Source organism: Panthera leo, chromosome D1 (genome assembly GCF_018350215.1).
Source record: "Panthera leo isolate Ple1 chromosome D1, P.leo_Ple1_pat1.1, whole genome shotgun sequence".
Classification (NCBI taxonomy): domain Eukaryota; kingdom Metazoa; phylum Chordata; class Mammalia; order Carnivora; family Felidae; genus Panthera; species Panthera leo.
In genome coordinates, this window is record NC_056688.1 from 69674853 (window position 1) to 69691474 (window position 16622).

The 16622-nt window shown below is 50.5% G+C and overlaps 1 protein-coding gene across 18 annotated transcripts in view; it reads left to right on the forward strand.

The window, feature by feature from the left end:
* ARNTL (aryl hydrocarbon receptor nuclear translocator like) overlaps positions 1 to 16622 on the forward strand; it is a 99345-nt gene that overhangs the window by 65975 nt on the left and 16748 nt on the right. For 13 of the 18 annotated variants that reach the window (XM_042906842.1, XM_042906844.1, XM_042906845.1 and 10 more), the window contains 8 exons: positions 1996 to 2117; positions 2786 to 2938; positions 5200 to 5238; positions 5566 to 5607; positions 7139 to 7296; positions 8906 to 8985; positions 13348 to 13440; positions 14582 to 14699. In XM_042906842.1, coding sequence (XP_042762776.1) covers positions 2799 to 2938; positions 5200 to 5238; positions 5566 to 5607; positions 7139 to 7296; positions 8906 to 8985; positions 13348 to 13440; positions 14582 to 14699 — 670 coding nt within the window. In that variant the 5' untranslated portion in view covers positions 1996 to 2117; positions 2786 to 2798. The other 5 variants (XM_042906857.1, XM_042906858.1, XM_042906849.1 and 2 more) reach the window with 4 other exon arrangements.

The window sequence follows — 16622 nt, forward strand, 5'->3', positions numbered from 1 at the left end:
GGACAGAGAGAGATAGAGGGAGACACAGAATCGGAAGCAGGCTCCAGGCTCCGAGCTCGAACCCACCAACCATGAGATCATGACCCGAGCTGAAGTCGGACGCTTAACCGACTGAGCCACCCAGGCGCCCCTATTTATTGAGTTTTATGCTAGAGAGTGTTCTAGGCTACTAGGGTGTAAGCTGTGAATTAAACCAAATCCCTGCCCTTCTGATGCTTCTAGTCTAATGGAAAGGAAGCTAGTAAATAGATTATTGATAAGGATTGTGGGTAAAGATGAAGCAGGGTGGGGCGATTAGAGGGGATTGGTGCTGCTGTGGACATTCAGGGAAGCTTCGCTGCCAAAGTGACATTTGAGCAGAAATAGAAAAGAGAATGGGGGAAAAGTGGTTGAATTTGGATTTTTTTTAAAAAGGTTAGCTGATGGGATTGTCTAATGGATCTGGTGCAGGCTGTGAAAGGAAGCAAGGAGTTGGGATGATTTCTAGGTTTGGGGCCTGAGCATTGAGAAGGATGGAAGTACCATTGATGTGAGCATCACGAGGGGGCCTGGCTTGGGGAGGACCAGGGGTTTGGTTTGGATACTTGAGTTTGAGGTCTCTGTTGTCTATTCAAAGGGAGACATCCGGGAAACAGTCATAACTTTGGAATTGAGGAGATGTCCAGGCTTGGAGGTATATATTTGGGAGTTCTCCTAGCGTGGATCATATTTAAAGCAATGAAAGTACACAGACCTCTTAGGAAGTGGGTATAAACACAGGAAGTGTGATGACATTCGCAGGACCCCAATGTAGGGGTGAGAGAGGAGGAGGGACCAACAAAAGACCCCATCAGGGGACAGGTGCCCCAGTGAAGCGGAAGGGGACAATGAGAAGGTGGCCTCCCCAAAGCCGAGAGCCAATGAGGAGGGACAGATCAGCTCCAGCAGGTGTTGGGATGGGGCACTTAGGGAGGGAATGTAGGACCAGCCACTGGATTTAGCAACGAGGAGGTCACTGGGGAACCTAACGGGGGCTGTCTTATTGGAATGATGGGTACAAAAGCCCAATTTGAGTTGGTTTATAGCAAGTAAAAGGAAAGGAATTGGAAACTGAGAAATGAGGTAGGGACTAGAAGGGCGTGGAGTTCAACAAAGCGTTTGTTTTTTCCTCAAGAGGAGAGTTGTTGTGTGTTTTTATCCAAAGGAGAGTGATCCAGTAGAGGGGGGAAAGTGGATGGTGCAGGGTCGGAGGCAGGGGGAGACTTCGGGAGTGCTGGTCTTCAGTAGTGGGAGAGGATAGAGTCCCCACCCCTCGGGGGCAGAGGGTCCTAAGCAGCAGCTTATAGGTGGGCCGTAGATGTGCTCACTTTTCTCAGTGAAGTAGAGCAGAAAGTATCAGCTGAGAGTACGGATGGGGACAAAAGAGCAGGTGTGATGTTCCCAGGAGCGGAGAAGGGGATTCCAGGGCCACCGGCAGCACTGGCATCAGTGGTGAGAGGTCGTGGATTGAAAGTGAGGGCAGTTAGTTCATTGTGTGCTTTCCTTCCAGCAGGTTCAGGTGTCCAGGTGAACATGAGTTAGGAGGCCCGTCCGTACTGAAGAAAATACGGTAGAAAAGCAGGACATGAGTGGGCACAAAGGAAACCAGAGAAATGCCTATAAACATAGGGACACCATCCGTAATCATTTAAAAATGCAAGTAAAAACCAATGGGGATTTGTTTTTTTTCTTCAGATTGACAGGCACTCTTGTTGGGGATATAAATTATTGGAGCTCTGCTGAAGCACGGTGTTCCAGAATGTACCCAGACATACTATGTGCGGTCCCTTCTGTCATGCTTTTAGATTTGTCCTAAGAAATCATAGCTCAGCTGCCTGGGGATAGAGCACAAAGATGTTCCCTCCAGCAGTGGCTCCGCAAGTGAAAAGACGGCCCACTCCTAACCCTGGTGCACTAATCTGTGGCCGTGACCATCGTCTTGGAAACGGCCTCACAGTCTCCCCTCTTGCTTTGCAGATGAAGCAACCTGAGCCCAGGGAGAGGGAGTGAGCGCCCGGGTCACGTGGTGTGGAGCTCTGCCCGTCCTCGGGCAGTGCGCGGCCCTCTCAACTCGGCTTGGATTTGCAGTCCCTTGCAAGGTACTTGTCAGCCTCTCTTTTGGGCCGGCTGACTCCACGCTTTTGAAATGTGAATTCTCAAGGTGTTTTGCAAAGTTTTCTACAAGGTCTCTATATCCTCATGCAGCTTTTCCTTGCAGGGGATGTGGGGTACCACGGACAGCCGGGAAAGATGGGACAGATTTTTGCCTGGCCCGGTGATAGGGAGGGACCATATTTTCCTGGCTCCCAAGAGAGACTTCAAGTCTGAGAAAGGATATTTTCTGCTTTCCCCTCACTTTTTCAAAAGTTGTAACAAAAATACAAAGATAACTAGGGAATCCTGTTTGCTTTATGGATTGGAAGAAAATCGAACCGTCAGGGAATAGCAGGTCCCCTCCGAGGTAGGAGCTCTGGGCGAGAACTCCTAGCGTGTTGGGTTCTGCCGTAGCACGGGAGAAGCCACCCGGTTTCTCTGAGCTTTGTGTCTTCACCAGAACAGTGAGCAGGTGAACCTAAATGCTCGGCCATAACTCGTGAAGTCTGAACGACGCTCTTTCCTTTCTGCCACGTCCCTGTTCCAGCTGGCTGGGTGGGAGCGGTGTTAGTGCAATACACAAGTACCCGGCCCTCCGCCAGACCACCCTGGCCCGCCACCATGTGAGAAGAGCACGTGGCAACAAATGCGCCTTTGTGCCTCCTTGTGCTAGGTCCCGACCTCCAATGGCCGACCAGAGAATGGACATTTCTTCAACAATCAGTGACTTCATGTCCCCGGGCACCACCGACCTCCTCTCCAGCCCCCTGGGCCCCGGCGGCACGGATTGCAACCGCAAGCGGAAAGGCAGCTCCACCGACTACCAGTAAGCCCTTCAGGGTTCATGTTCCTCTGGCCAAACCTGGTGTCCGTTCCCGGAACATCGAGGGGCCGTCTACCATTCCTCCCGGAAGAAGGGGTCCTCTTGGTGCAAAGGGATGGAAATGAAAGATCCAAGTCTAGGTGGCCACACGATTGGCTTTTTTTTTTTTTTTTCTTCTTTCTTTCTCTTCCCCGTGGATTGTCAGCAGGAGGCAGCCTCCAGCACTGCTGAGGCACTTACGAACCCCCTCCTGTCCCCACACTGTTCCACGTCAAGGAAAAAGGAAGAACCTTAAAGCCGAGTTAGGTCTTTCACCCCTTCCTTCGTCATCCTTGGCTCCTTTGAGCAAGCTGGCTAAGCCTATGGATGTAATCTCGGCGATTTCAAAGAGAACTTTGCCGGAGGGCCTCTCTTGGAGGAAGACCTCAGCCGCTTCATTGTGTTTGTAGAAGAAATAAGTACAGGTCCTCTCCCAAAACACTGTAGGAACACTGATACTGTCCTGAAACATTATTTAAATTAGTATGTACCTGTTATATTAAATAGTACTTTTGTTTCTTTTTAGACTTGATGACTTTTCTTTTGAGTAAGTAAATTTGCACACTTCCAGTCAACTCTTCTGTATCTGTACAAACCCCCAGGCAGTAGGGTGCTGCGTAGAACACTCAAAGGCACGTTTTGTTTTGTTGAGGCAACTGCGTGGAATCTCATCCAAATGTCCACTTAAGAGGTTTTCTTTTGTTTAATGAGGGAAAATCTCCAAGGAGGTGTCTCCCCTACAGCAGATGTCCTTTCTGCTGAAGTTCACAGGTCGAATTTGGGGAGCACAGTGGCTGAAGGTCAGATGCCCACTAGGAGGTGCTATGATTAATATGTAAGTGACCCCAGATGATTGAGCAAGCAACCGCCCAGGGGATGGAGAGTGGGTGTGAGTACGGAGAGGGTGTAGTCACTCCCAGCAGGGAGGCCAGGAGACGCTCTCCAGGGACCACTTGTCTTAGGCAAGTGCTGATAGAGTCACTGGTGCCTTCTAAGACTTCTGCTCTCTCAACCTGTGGTTTCCAACCTTGTCCCCACCCGAGACCTCCAGGTTTCCCTCATGCATCCTGTCTGCAAATCTTCTGTGATTCATGGAGACCCCATTAGGCACCCATGATCCCTTTCCCTGTAATTTGAATGTGCTAAAGTCTGATCGGTCAGGCGGAGCTCTCTTCACCTGGGATGATCATCTGGGCCTCCATGACCACACATGAGTCTAGACAAAAAGGGAGGGGGAGTTTTCGTTTTCCTCCGTGGCCTGAATGATTGCTTCTGAGCTTTAGGACTAGCTACAGAAACTCCCTGCCCATGAGGAAATCAAGGGCTCCTGGTTGGACCACTGTTCTAGAATGCCCACAGTGTGATTCAGTGCCCCTGGGAAAGTTGTTTTTGCCCTTGAGACTACATTGTTTGAAGGGCCACATCCCTCTGTTCTTAATAGGATACAAGAAAAAGAGAAGCTCAGGTGTTCGTCAGTGCCCTCCTGGTAAACTTAGGGGCTGGAGAAGGGTGTGAGCTCACCCCAGGAGGATTTGGAACTCCTTCCTTGGAGGATTTCCATCTGTTTTCTACCGAACCACAAGGTGCCCTGAAACTTGGATCTCTGGAGTCTCTGAAAGGGAGGTAGATCCCTGCTGGTGACCCAGGACCCTCAGCCCCTCTCCTGCCCTATATCCCAGCTCCTCGGACCTGGGGGTTCCCTACCTTGCTGAGAACCAGAACATTGGGTAGCAGTGCCTTTGAAAAGCTGCCTGAGGGCTCTGCTCAGTGCTTCTTTGTGGGTACTTTGGTTTCCCCCTCTTCACCTCACCACCACCCCCAAATATATATGTATGCACACGTATATTTGAGGCTTGGTATGTTTTGCAAATGAATGGATCTCATTTATCCAGAACAATGAGGGGAATGAGGTAGTATAGTTATTTGGATACTCTGATTAAGAATTTCCATAATGCTGTGTATTCCCGATGTTCAAAATATGTTGTAAAAGATGTTAACGTGCAAACTCTTCGGAGACGACACCTAGCTTTTGCTTGATACTCTGGAGAAGCGGTCCTTGTGTAGGAGGTTCACGTTGTCTTTGTTGGACTCTAAGTCGATAGTCAACACTGGCTATTTAAGCTTTCTGATTACTTAGTTTCTGGATAAATGAGAGCCTTCTATATTGTAAGAAACAGTTTTGTATGTCTTTGTTAACAAATAGTTATGTTCTCTCATTTTTTCAGAGAAAGCATGGACACGGACAAAGATGACCCTCACGGAAGGTACCACGAACCTAGTCATGAACTTCATCCTTTATAGCCATTTTCTTTATATAATTACATGTTGTGTTAGTTGGTGTGGGTTTCACCCATGTCCTCGATTGGGGATAAGCTAGGAGCCTCTGAGCCCGGGAGCTCAAGATGGTCTCCGCAGCCCCCAGCCCCTAGAGTGGCTAACAGCCAAGAGCCCTCGTGTGTTGAGAGAGATGAGCAGGATTAAGCAGGGAAATGAATTCAACTGGGAAGAAAACAGAGCTGTATAACTTTGCCATTAGTCTCCCAGGGATTGTGTTTTATCTTTTGTTTTTTCTTCCCCCCGCCCCCCTCCAGGTTAGAATATACAGAGCACCAAGGAAGGATCAAAAATGCAAGGTAGGGGCACCTGGGTGGTTCAGTCGGTTAAGCATCTGGCTCCTGATTTCAGCTCAGGTCACGATCTCCTGGTTTGTGGGTTCAAGCCCCATATCAGTGCAGAGCCTCCTTGGGATTTTGTCTCCTCCTCTCTCTGCCCCTCCCCTGCTTGCTATCTCTCTCTCAAAATAAATAAAAATAAACTTAAAAACCAAAAAGTATTTAAAAACAAAACCCAAAACAAGGTAAGCATGGACCCTCTTTCTCCCTGTAAACTGTCCTGGTTCTGGGCCCTCTGAGGACCACTGAGGCGGCTCTGTCTGGTCCCTGTCCATCTAAGCATCCTTTAGGAGATGCGGAAGGGGGTGGGGGCCTTGGCTTGATGTGACTGCCTGCCCCTCGCCCTCTCCATACTTCACTCGTGGCTCTCGAAGCGCGTTTCACGTGAAGGGGACTTGGGAAGTAGCAGGAAGTCCATTAAGGCTGAAGCTTTTCCTCCACCGTCTTCAGCGGGTTGCCCCTTGCTGACCGGAGGGCCCTCCCAAAGAGACCGGGCCCAGTGACTCTGCTCTTGGGCCTTGCCCCGCGAAGCAGCCCGTGTTGCGCCGCAAGGCCAGGCGTGGGGGCTGCCTGCTCCCTCGAAGAGGTTCTCTAATTCTGTCCTTCGTGCCGTTAGCCATGCTCGCTGACCCCATCCATGTGGGCCCTCCGCTCTCCTGCAGTAGCCCCGGGGCCATCCGAGGCTGTGTCATGACACAGAATCGGAGCTGCGGAATTTCACTCACTCGAGACTGGTAGCTTTCCCCTCTCAGCCCAGCCTTGGTGGGAGGTCCTGCTTGGTGGCCCTGTTGCTCTGGCAGCGAACTCCACTTCCACTGCTGACGTGCCGCCACGGGGGACAGTCCCGAACGGCAGGGGTAAGCCAGTCAGGGAAAGCGTGTGTGCCCGTGAATGCGCCCTCCTGCCTCGGCAGGCAGCAACTCCCAGGAGGTGGGAGTGTGACAGCCTTCAGAGGAAGCTCCTGGGACAGATGTGGCATCTGCTGTATCTTGGTGGGGTCATCGTCAGTCCAAAGATGGCAGCGTCTGTTCCCTGGTGACTCGGTCAGTGAGTCTTTGACAGGCCACACAGTGGGGTCTTCACAGACCCCAGAGATCACCGAGGGACCACAGGATCCCCCCAGTGGCTGTGCTGGAGGCTTTGCTCTTTGCACCCCCCACCTCCCTTCGCTTTCCTTCTACACCCGTCTTAAAATCCAACTTGACAGAGGCTAAGAGGAAAAGAAATGAGAAATGAGCAGTAGAGTTAACTCTGAGAAGACATTTCTTTATGTCTCTGAATATGAGCTAAGCATAAAAAATAGTAATACTGACCTGGCAGTGAAGCCACTTTTCTGGTGACTTCAGTAGAAAAGTCTAGTTCAAAACACTGTACAAATTCTAAAGATGCTCCAGTCCGGCGAATGTCGAAAGCAGTTCTAACTTATTTTTGTCATCGCTTCCGTGAGGCTCGTTTTCGTTTTATAGAAATCATTTTTCCTGTTGTTGTTCAGGGAAGCTCACAGCCAGATTGAAAAGAGGCGTCGGGACAAAATGAACAGTTTTATTGACGAATTGGCGTCTTTGGTACCTACGTGCAATGCCATGTCCAGGAAATTAGATAAGCTCACTGTGCTAAGGATGGCTGTTCAGCACATGAAAACATTACGAGGTGAGACCTGGGGCTTTATTCTTCATGCCTTTGCCCAGAAACTTTAGCACCCTGGCCTAGGATGTTCCCGAGTCCCCAAGGCACTGTCAGTCGTTGGCCAATGTGTAGCCTTGAGTAACAGGCGTGTAATTTCCAGCAATAGACGTGACGGGTAGAGGCTGTGCTCTGTGCACGTGTCTGCATGTGTACGTGATAATCAGGCTACACGCACGCCAAAGAGGACACTGCTGATGTCCATTTGGCATATGTGTGTGCCTGGACCCCACCCATACAGTGTGACACAGAAAAGTCTGTTTCCGTTTTGAAGAGGAGAATTCATGGCTCCTCTAAAGAGTGAGTCACTGGTTGATGGTTCTTGCTGCGTTTTACTGTCAGGGATGAACACTGATGATATTTTCATGTTCCTGGAATTTTCCCAAGCCAGATAGACTCTTTGTGAGGGAGGCAGAATTTTCCTTCTTCTCTGAATGTGGGGTGGGTGAGAAAACAGGCAGAAATGTGGAAGTGACTTACCCAAACCACAGGAGGAATCTGCGGTGTATCGGGCAACTTCAGCGAATGCTGTTCCTGGCATTTTCCATAGCCAGTCTTGGACCGTCCGAGGAAATTTGAAAGCGGGTGCTTAGTCAGACCTGTGACCTGCGTGGTAAAAGACTTGAGTCTTTATGTTTCCACAAAGCCACCAGAAATAAGAAGTGGTCGGTTTTGTCTGACTTCTGAGTGTTATTCAGACATGGCCATGTTATGTCCTGTGCTGTGAGAATGGCATCTAAAGCTTCCTATTAGTGAAGATGATAGAGATTCGATTACTAGAAGCTAAGTCTTATTAAAGTGGAAGGAAACGAGTGACAAACATCGAGTTACCGTAAAGAACAGGGATGCGGCTCCGTATGTGCCTTGTTGGTTGATCTGAAAATCCCAGACCCATCCTGTCTCCCTCCTTCACTACGGTACTTGGAATGGTTACGGATCTTTTCCATTTTATTGCTTCGCTGTTCTAACCATTCTGCAGATTCCAGGTCCTTCGCTGCTGGCCTTGTTCGGTAAGATGCCAGACTGACGGCCTTTTAAATGTCCCCTTTCCGTGCTAGAGGAGCCAGCGTGGCTCACGGAAGGAGTGCCAAGCTCTGTTGCCTCACCCTGATGAAGAACTCCCACTAGATGCCTTCTACAATGTATTCACTTACTCAGGGCCTGGCAGACTGGATGATTTCCCAGGCAGGCTGGGAGCGTGGATTTGAGGGACTGCTAGACAACCCATTTAATGTAGATCCTGGGAGGAGGGGACCCTTCCGGGAGCCTCTGTGGGTTGGTTTCCAGAGCTGCCTTCTCTCGTGGAAACAGATTTTTACTTCGGTCTGTTACCTCTTGGCTCCCGTACAGTGACCAGAGCAAACTCGTCAGGTCCCCCGTGGGCAACGGTGGGTTCTGTCTGAAGCCCCCTCTAGCCCCCTGTGTCTGTTGAGGAGAAAGAAGATAAGATTGCAGTCCCGGGTGGTAGGGACTTGGCCACATCCGGAAGGTTGGAGGCAGTGACGTGGAACGAGACATTACCTGAGTAGAAAGGGTACCAACTCTTTCTTTCTTTTTTTTTTTTTCCCTCCCTCAGGTGCCACCAATCCATACACAGAAGCGAACTACAAACCAACTTTTCTGTCAGATGATGAATTGAAACACCTCATTCTCAGGGTATGTTGCAATCAGGTGATGGTTTTGTCCACGCTTTGACACATTTCTGAGTGAGGTGCCCACGTGTGGGAATTTGATGTCTGAACACCTTTTGAGGCCCACTTCGTCTCCGCCTCCGTCTGTCTGTCTGGACGGTCTTCACATTCCTTCCCTGGGGTCTTTCTCCTCCCCTTCCACCGTTGCTTAGACAAAGCTTGAAGGCCCGGGCTACCTGTGCCTCAGAGGAGGCAGGGTTTTGTTAAAAATGGGTGGTTAAGCATCCCATTCCTGAGTGAAGGTTTTAGAAAGGGGCGGAGACTGATAACAATGGAGAATTTCCCTTCTCCTCACTTAACCGCTCGCACAAAGCCTCCGCGTACATCTTTACGCCAGCATCCCATCAAAGCAACAGGGCTTCCAGAGACTCCTCTGCCCGAGGAGAAGAAGAAATGGGGGAGGTGAGGCTTTCCCCTCTTGACTGAAGCACTTGCTTCATCTTGCTCGTCTCTGCAGAGAGGCCATTGAGGTGGCGCCGTGCAGCATTAGGTCTGCCTCTGGCGAGAGTGAGATCCACTTGGAAACTAAAGAGAAACAAATGGATTCAGAAACACGTCCTCTTGCAAACTGTAAAAAGGAAACTAGAAAAATCTCACTGGGAGCGATAGCAGCCTCCAACCCCCCACAGCCAGGGTGGGCCTTGCTTGCTAAGGCCTGACGGCATCTGGGCCCGTTTCTTTGAGCAGGCGTTTGCCAAGCCTTAGGATACAGGCTACTCCGTCGTCACCATCATTTCCGGCTCTACTTTGCCTTCCGGTCCTCTGTGCATCTGGTCTGTGTGTTCACTCCAGCGTTCTCTATCCGTCCCCTCCTGATAGGTTGTCTGAATCGGAAAGCTTTCCGCTGCAAGGAACAGATGACCTAATGAACAAACAGGGTTGCGTTTCTCAAACGTAGCTGGTCCCGCGGTGGGGCCACAAGGAGTTTGCGCAGTGGCTCAACGAGGGCAGACGGATCAGGCTCTTTCTGTCTTCTCGGACAGCCCTGCTGACCCAGCGTACAGCTTGTTTCCTCAGCACGGCTGCTAGCCAGAAACCAGGGGCATGGGAGGGTCCAGGCCAGCTGTCCCTCCTATCGAGAAAGGATACGCCTTCCTGAAAGCTTCATAGTAGATGTCAGCTTCTCCAGGAGATGTTACCTGATCACCCCTAGCTTCAGGCCAAGGATTTAGATTTGTCCAGTCTCCGTGGCAGAGGCCAGCAAGAGAGAAGGGGGTTAGGAATTGGCCCGCCGTCAGCATTTGCCACACACACTTTGCAGAGCCACATCCGTTGGCTAGATTTTCATATAGAGGTGGCACAGAACTTCAGCTGTGGTCTGGTTGGCCTGGGGTGGAATGGTTCTGGTGCGTTCTTTGCCAAAGAGCCATCATATGAGTGCCACGCTCTGGGAAGCTGTACTACTGTCCCTCCCCGTCTCGTGTGTAGATTCTTGTTCGGCCAGGTGTTCTCCATCCCGTATAGGTGCACTGAGTTCTTTTGAACTTCTCTTTTATTTCTGTCAAAATCTATTTATCGGATGGTCCTACATTGCAGTTTATTGTCCGTGATCCTTTGGAGCCTCTTGTGACTTAATAGATCTGCTAGGCCTGCCTTCTGTGTCTTTCATGCACTAACACAACAGATCCTGTTGAAGCTTTGCTTTATGTGCATGGCACCATTCCAGGTAAATCCAAGTCAACAGTAAACACCTTAGACGGGGGCCAGGGCGTCCCCACAAGTTCGGAGTGGCCCTTTGGCCACCACCCTCAGGGCACGGTTACTCAGACACAGATCTGCCCGCCTCTGTCCATCCTTCTTCATGAAGATGTCCTTGTTCTCAGGGGAGCCTTGCTGAATGAAGATGTAAACCATGTCTGCAGCATCTCTGGAGAGACCACCGGGGCTGGCTTCACGGGTGCATAACCTACGCGGCCGCATGTGGCCTGGGGCTTGGCTTAGCGCTCTGCTGTTGGCATCTGGAAGGCCCTCGTTTTTGAACAAGCGCCCTTGCGTTTCCAGTCTGTACTGGGCCCCACGAATTAACGTGGCTGGCCCTGATTGCCATACTCCTAATTTGCTGTTTTTAAGGAAAAAAAATTACATGTACAGGTACATGTACAAATGTGTTTTGTTTTGAACGCCTATATATAAAACACGTGAAGTTCATATTCTATATAACACATCTATATATTTTTCCGTATTTATGTATATAATATATATGAATTGGCTCCTTTTGTAATGATGAATGCTTAATAACTTCTCTAAATTTCGTATCCGATGCCCGTGTCATCAGGGTGTGAGACAAGGATTTCAGTGCTGCTTAAGCTAAATGCTCCGTGTTGGCCTTGCCTTTCCTGTGCCTCTGTGCCCAAAGGCATCAGCGTTGATCTGTCTTCCCCGCTGGAACCTTGCTCCCCTCCCTGGCACGTGTCCATGGCTATGACGTACCACAGAACGCCTGCCCCTTCCAGGAATTCCTGCCCAGGTCCCAGGAATTTGCTTCAGCAGAAGGCAGGGTCCGCTCAGATGGGGTTTGAAACATTTGGCGGCAGAAGGTGGACTTCTGCTCTTGCTTACCAGTGCACATCCGGCCGACTGCTTTCTTTATTAAGAACTTTCAGGATGTCTTCAGCGAAGAGAGCATTAGGGAGTGGTCAGCCGGATTAGTTTGTAACGTCCGATCTTCCACCCTTCCCCCCCCGCCCCATGTTTTGAAAACGAGGCAGACCCCCCAGGACTTCTGTGTCACCTATAACTGACCCTGTCCTCCCCCGAGAGTGAGCCGGCCCTCGTCCTCCTGTGGCCCGGCCCTGGTGGTGGCCTCCTCCTAGTCTCTGCTCGTCTGCTGTTCCCTGGGCCCTGGCTCCTTCCCCTGGTGGCGAAGTGAAAGCCTGAACGTTTTGAGCCTCCCCTACGCTGGCCTCCACAGCCCACTCTCTCCCTGGAGGTGCTGGAACCCACTTTGCTCAGGTCAGGGCTTCAGGCCCAGCATTCCCTCCAGGATGTCACAGGCCCCTTTTGTGGCACCTCACTTCATCAACAAAAAGCCCCAAAGCACTCCTCTTGCTAGGTGTGAGATGGGCTGCCAGGGAAGGCAAAGTTATTAATACCTTATTTTCTGACAGAATGGGGCTTCCAGCAGATGGGGCTGGGACAGGCTCTTCCTCTCCACTGTCGTCCCTTGCCCTGATGTTGTCCCCTGCCAGCACCGAGGGCCAGCTCGGGAAAAGCCCACCCGCAGCTCCCGTCCGGCTGAGCGGCCTCCCTCATTCTCAGCCGCAGCGATTCAGCCCCTCCTGCTTGCGTCTCCGCTCAGGTGCATGCGCCATTATTGGGCCTCTGGCACATGAATTCATTTCTGAGTTCTTTGAACTCAGTTACATCCCCAAAGGCCCTTCTGTGGAACAGGGACTTTCTCTAGGGTTGGCCAAAGAACAGACCAAGGACTAGTGAACGAAGCAAGATGTTGAATCAGAACTGTAGGGGCGAGCACAGGAGCGGGTATGTGACCTCCCCAGCCCGGGGGGCGGGGGGGAGCCCTGTGGGAGCTGGGTAGTTGTCCAGCTGCAGACTCGTGGGTAGGATTCACACACGTGTACACCATGGAGCCTGAGCTCTCGGACACTTTGGTATTTATCCACTTCAGTCCAATAAACAGCATCTTGTCTCCATACCTGCCTTCACTGGGACTTCAGATTTTTACCTGTATTTAAAGTAAAGAAGAGGTAAAAAGAATGTAGGGGAGAAGTTTTGGCTTTGCTTTTTTGTCTCTCTCGGGATATAAGCAGCCCGGCCCTGGATGGAGGAATGATATTTGAGAGCAGCAGTTCTCAACCCTGTGTACGTTGGAATCCTTTGGGGGTGGGGGTAAAAACAATGCTAGTTACCCAGCGCCTCCCCAGACCCGCAGCATAAAAACCACAAACAAACCACACACCGCCCCAAATGTTGAGACAGCGCTCTGTAAGTGGAAGTGTCCAAGTTGAGGACAGATGGTGGCCAGGATGTTGGAGAGGGGATTTTGATCTTAAAGTTTCCTTCCAATCCTAGAGTCTGTGATTCTGCATAGACCGTTACAATTAAAGCAATAAAATAGGACTTTGCCGAACCTTCATATTCTCCAAGGAGAATTCTTAAAGTGAATTCGTTGAAGAAATGACTTCAGCTGGACTGTCCCCTTGTGGTCATTAGATGAGATATGTCTGCCGTGGAGAGAATTTTACGGTTGATGAGCGCAGTTCCGTGCTTTGGATACGTACCAAAGAAATCCTTATTTGCGATCAGAGTGATTACAGATCGTGTTTCCTAAAGTGTGATAAATTGATTATCCATTTCTCCTGATTAGGCAGCAGATGGATTTTTGTTTGTCGTAGGATGTGACCGAGGGAAGATACTCTTTGTCTCAGAGTCTGTCTTCAAGATCCTCAACTACAGCCAGGTACTGCTCCGGGGTCTATAGGTGGCGGGCAGCCTCACAGCCGCCAGAGAGGTCACCTTCCCTTTCCAGAATAATTAGAATATACAAGTCATGTAAAATGCTTGTATTGTAACCCCCATGCCCAAGGCTTCTTCCAGAAAGTTCTTAATTTCTTCAAAGAGGAATGAATTTAAATGTAGAAAAAGCTTTTAGGACTTCCGTGCTTCCCTCACTGGCGGGTTTGACGCTGATCTCCCCAGCAGCTTTATGCTTTATTGCGATGAAATGAATATCCCGCAACTAAAGGGGGCAGGGAGTGGGGGAGGGGCTGCCCAGCAAGGAAAGGCAGATAATCTAATACCAGAGGATAAAAAAAATGGGAATCCACCCACACTGTGTGTGTGATGAGGTGTCCCTTTTTTAGTTCTGCTTAACCCTGGCTTCCCCTAAGAGAAAATGATTGTAATAACCCCTACCTTTTATGATTTGTTCTTCGGATCAGGTAAGATAAACATTTATGAAAGTTTCTAGAGCAGCGCTTTTCACCTCTTCTGTCCCTGGAGTTCTTATTCCCCCACCCATTCGTCTGTTCACCCACTCACTCATTCACATGCTGGTGTTTGCGTGGAAAGCTGGTAACTGAAGAATCAAAATAACACATAAATTAGAAATTAATGTTTCAGGTCCCCCAGAGTGTCTTGCTCTTTTTGGTCTCAGAGAATAGTGACGAAGGAAGTTTTTATCCTCTCCGCAAAGAATGAGGCTGTCGCGGCACATAGTCTGACACAGCTTGTTTCAGAACGGAAAGGCTTAGAATTAGCACCCACGCCCTGTGTTCCTGCACGGGCATTCGTGGGCATCAGAAATAAATCACGGGGAACGCGTTCCGCTGAAAGATTCCTGCCTTGGAGGAGCATGAGCTATTTATATAATTACAAATATAAGTAAGCCCTTCTCTGCTCCTGCGTTATCACAACCAAACTCCCGGTGCCTCATTCCCTGTGTCTATACCTAGGCAAAGCGATTGGACACGTGTACGTGCTCACATTTGCAATGCTTGAAACTCTCACGCTTAGAAATACAAAATAAAGGCACGGCACTGGTTGGGGAAGTTCTACACCACGTGCTGTTGACTTGCCGGTTTAATGCTTCCTCCCCGCAGAACGATCTGATTGGCCAGAGTTTGTTTGACTACCTGCACCCTAAAGATATCGCCAAAGTGAAGGAGCAGCTCTCCTCCTCGGACACGGCGCCCCGGGAGCGGCTCATAGATGCAAAAAGTGAGTACAGGAGAGGCTGAGGCTGCTTCCTGGGGCCACTCAGACCGCAGCATGTGCCCCATGGTCTCGGCCTCTGGCCCCCCTCCTCTGCCCTTTATCTGGGTCTCTGGCTAAATGCACTTGTCTACATTCCTTCGTGTTTGTTTTGGTCTTGTTGCACGTACATAAAAGAGAAACAACTCAGCGTCCAAATTCACCGAGAGGAAAAACAGCTACTTTGATTCTTTCTGATTTTCAGTCGTTTTCCCCCCCAAGAATCTAGAAGTTCGCAACTGCATGCTTCTGAGTTTAAAGGGCTCACACCAGTGCGATTTGTTCCCCTTGGAAACATCGCCTCTGTTTACCTGAGTTACGCATCTGCAGCCTCTTAAGATAAAATTTGACATTTAAATCGAAGATTCTTTGACCAAAGTGGTTGTTCCTCATCAGTTGCCTGCCCCGCCCCGGCTTCCTTCTTGCAGCAGTGGAACCACCGCTCCGATCCAACCCTAGCTTCCCCCTCCCGCAGCCCTCCTGGGCCTCCGGTGTGAGGCCTGCCCGGTAGCTCTCCTCCCGTCAGTCTCAGTCTCCTGGGAGGCCGCAGACTCTAGCAGTTAAGAGGATGGAGTCTGGAATCACAGTGCTAGGCTCACTTCCTGGCTCCACCATTTCCCAAGCTGTGTGACCATGAGCAAGTTACTTCACCTCTCTGTGCCTCAGCGTCCTGATCTACAAAATAGTACCTGTTTCGTCGGGATGTTGTGAGGATTAAATACACGAACGTGCGTAAAGCTTGTGGGGCAGTTCCTGGCAGGTAGCAGGCCCAGTGTCAGTGTTGCGATGTCGTGGGTCGGCACAGTCAGGCCCGACTACTTTCCTGCTTCCACACTCTCCACTTCTGTTCCCGGAGGGTGACACCTCCAGAGGAATCTTTAAACCATCCTTGACACTAAGGCGGTTGTCTTCCTAAGAGTTCGGCGCAGCCCCTGCTACCTGTCTGGCCTGGCAAATTTTTTTAGTGACGTGAGGAGAAAAAGATGATGATGTTTGATCCTTGCCTTTAAGGCTCCTACCATAGAGTCAGGGAGAGGAGAAGGTAGACGGCAGCCTGCAGCACAGGTACCGCCGTGGAAGGAGTAGCAGGCCTGGAGAACAGATGATTCATTCCCGTGTGGGCGTGAGGACAGGCAGCCCCGAGTAGGTGACGACTGAGGTGGGTTTGAAAGGATGAATTACTGTGTGCCAGGTGAAGAGAGGAACAGAGCAGGGCAAACGTTTCTGGATGGATACAGAGGTGTAGCTCCCGCTGTGGAGCGAAACGAGCAGGGGCGGGGGCGGGCCAGGCAGTGTGCGTTCGGGTGGAGATCACAGGGCAGGGCGGCCCTGTGGGAGGTGCGGGGGGAGGGGGCAGACCCAGGGGGAGCCCTGGCGGCCCCTCTTCTAGCGGTCGCTCGTTTTCCCCAGACGCGTTCTGGGGACAAGTAGCCGGCGGTCATGGCAGGATCGTAGTCCTGTTCCCCCTTCCAGAGACCAGTTCAGTTGGTGCACAACAGCATAGGCCAGTGGAGACATGAGCAAACCACACGTATAAGCCACACGTGTGATTTAAAATTTAACCCAGTAACTCAAAATGAGGCTTTTTATTTTGTATAGTCTTTGAACGCCTGTGTATATTCACACTTAAAGAATAGCCACATTGCGCGTGTTCAGTAGCCAGATCTAGACCGGGGTCCCGGAACCTATGTTGATTAACCCCCCAGGGGCCTCTGGCATATAGCCAGGCTTGAGAATTTGAGGCCCTTCTGCGTCCTCTTTCCCACTCCAGTGTCCACATCTTCCCCATCCTTCCAGTGCCAGCCCAAGCTCCCTCTCTGGAAAACACATACCGTCTCTGCCATTGATTTGGCACTAATCCTACATCACCTGGCATGATTCCTCTTTCCA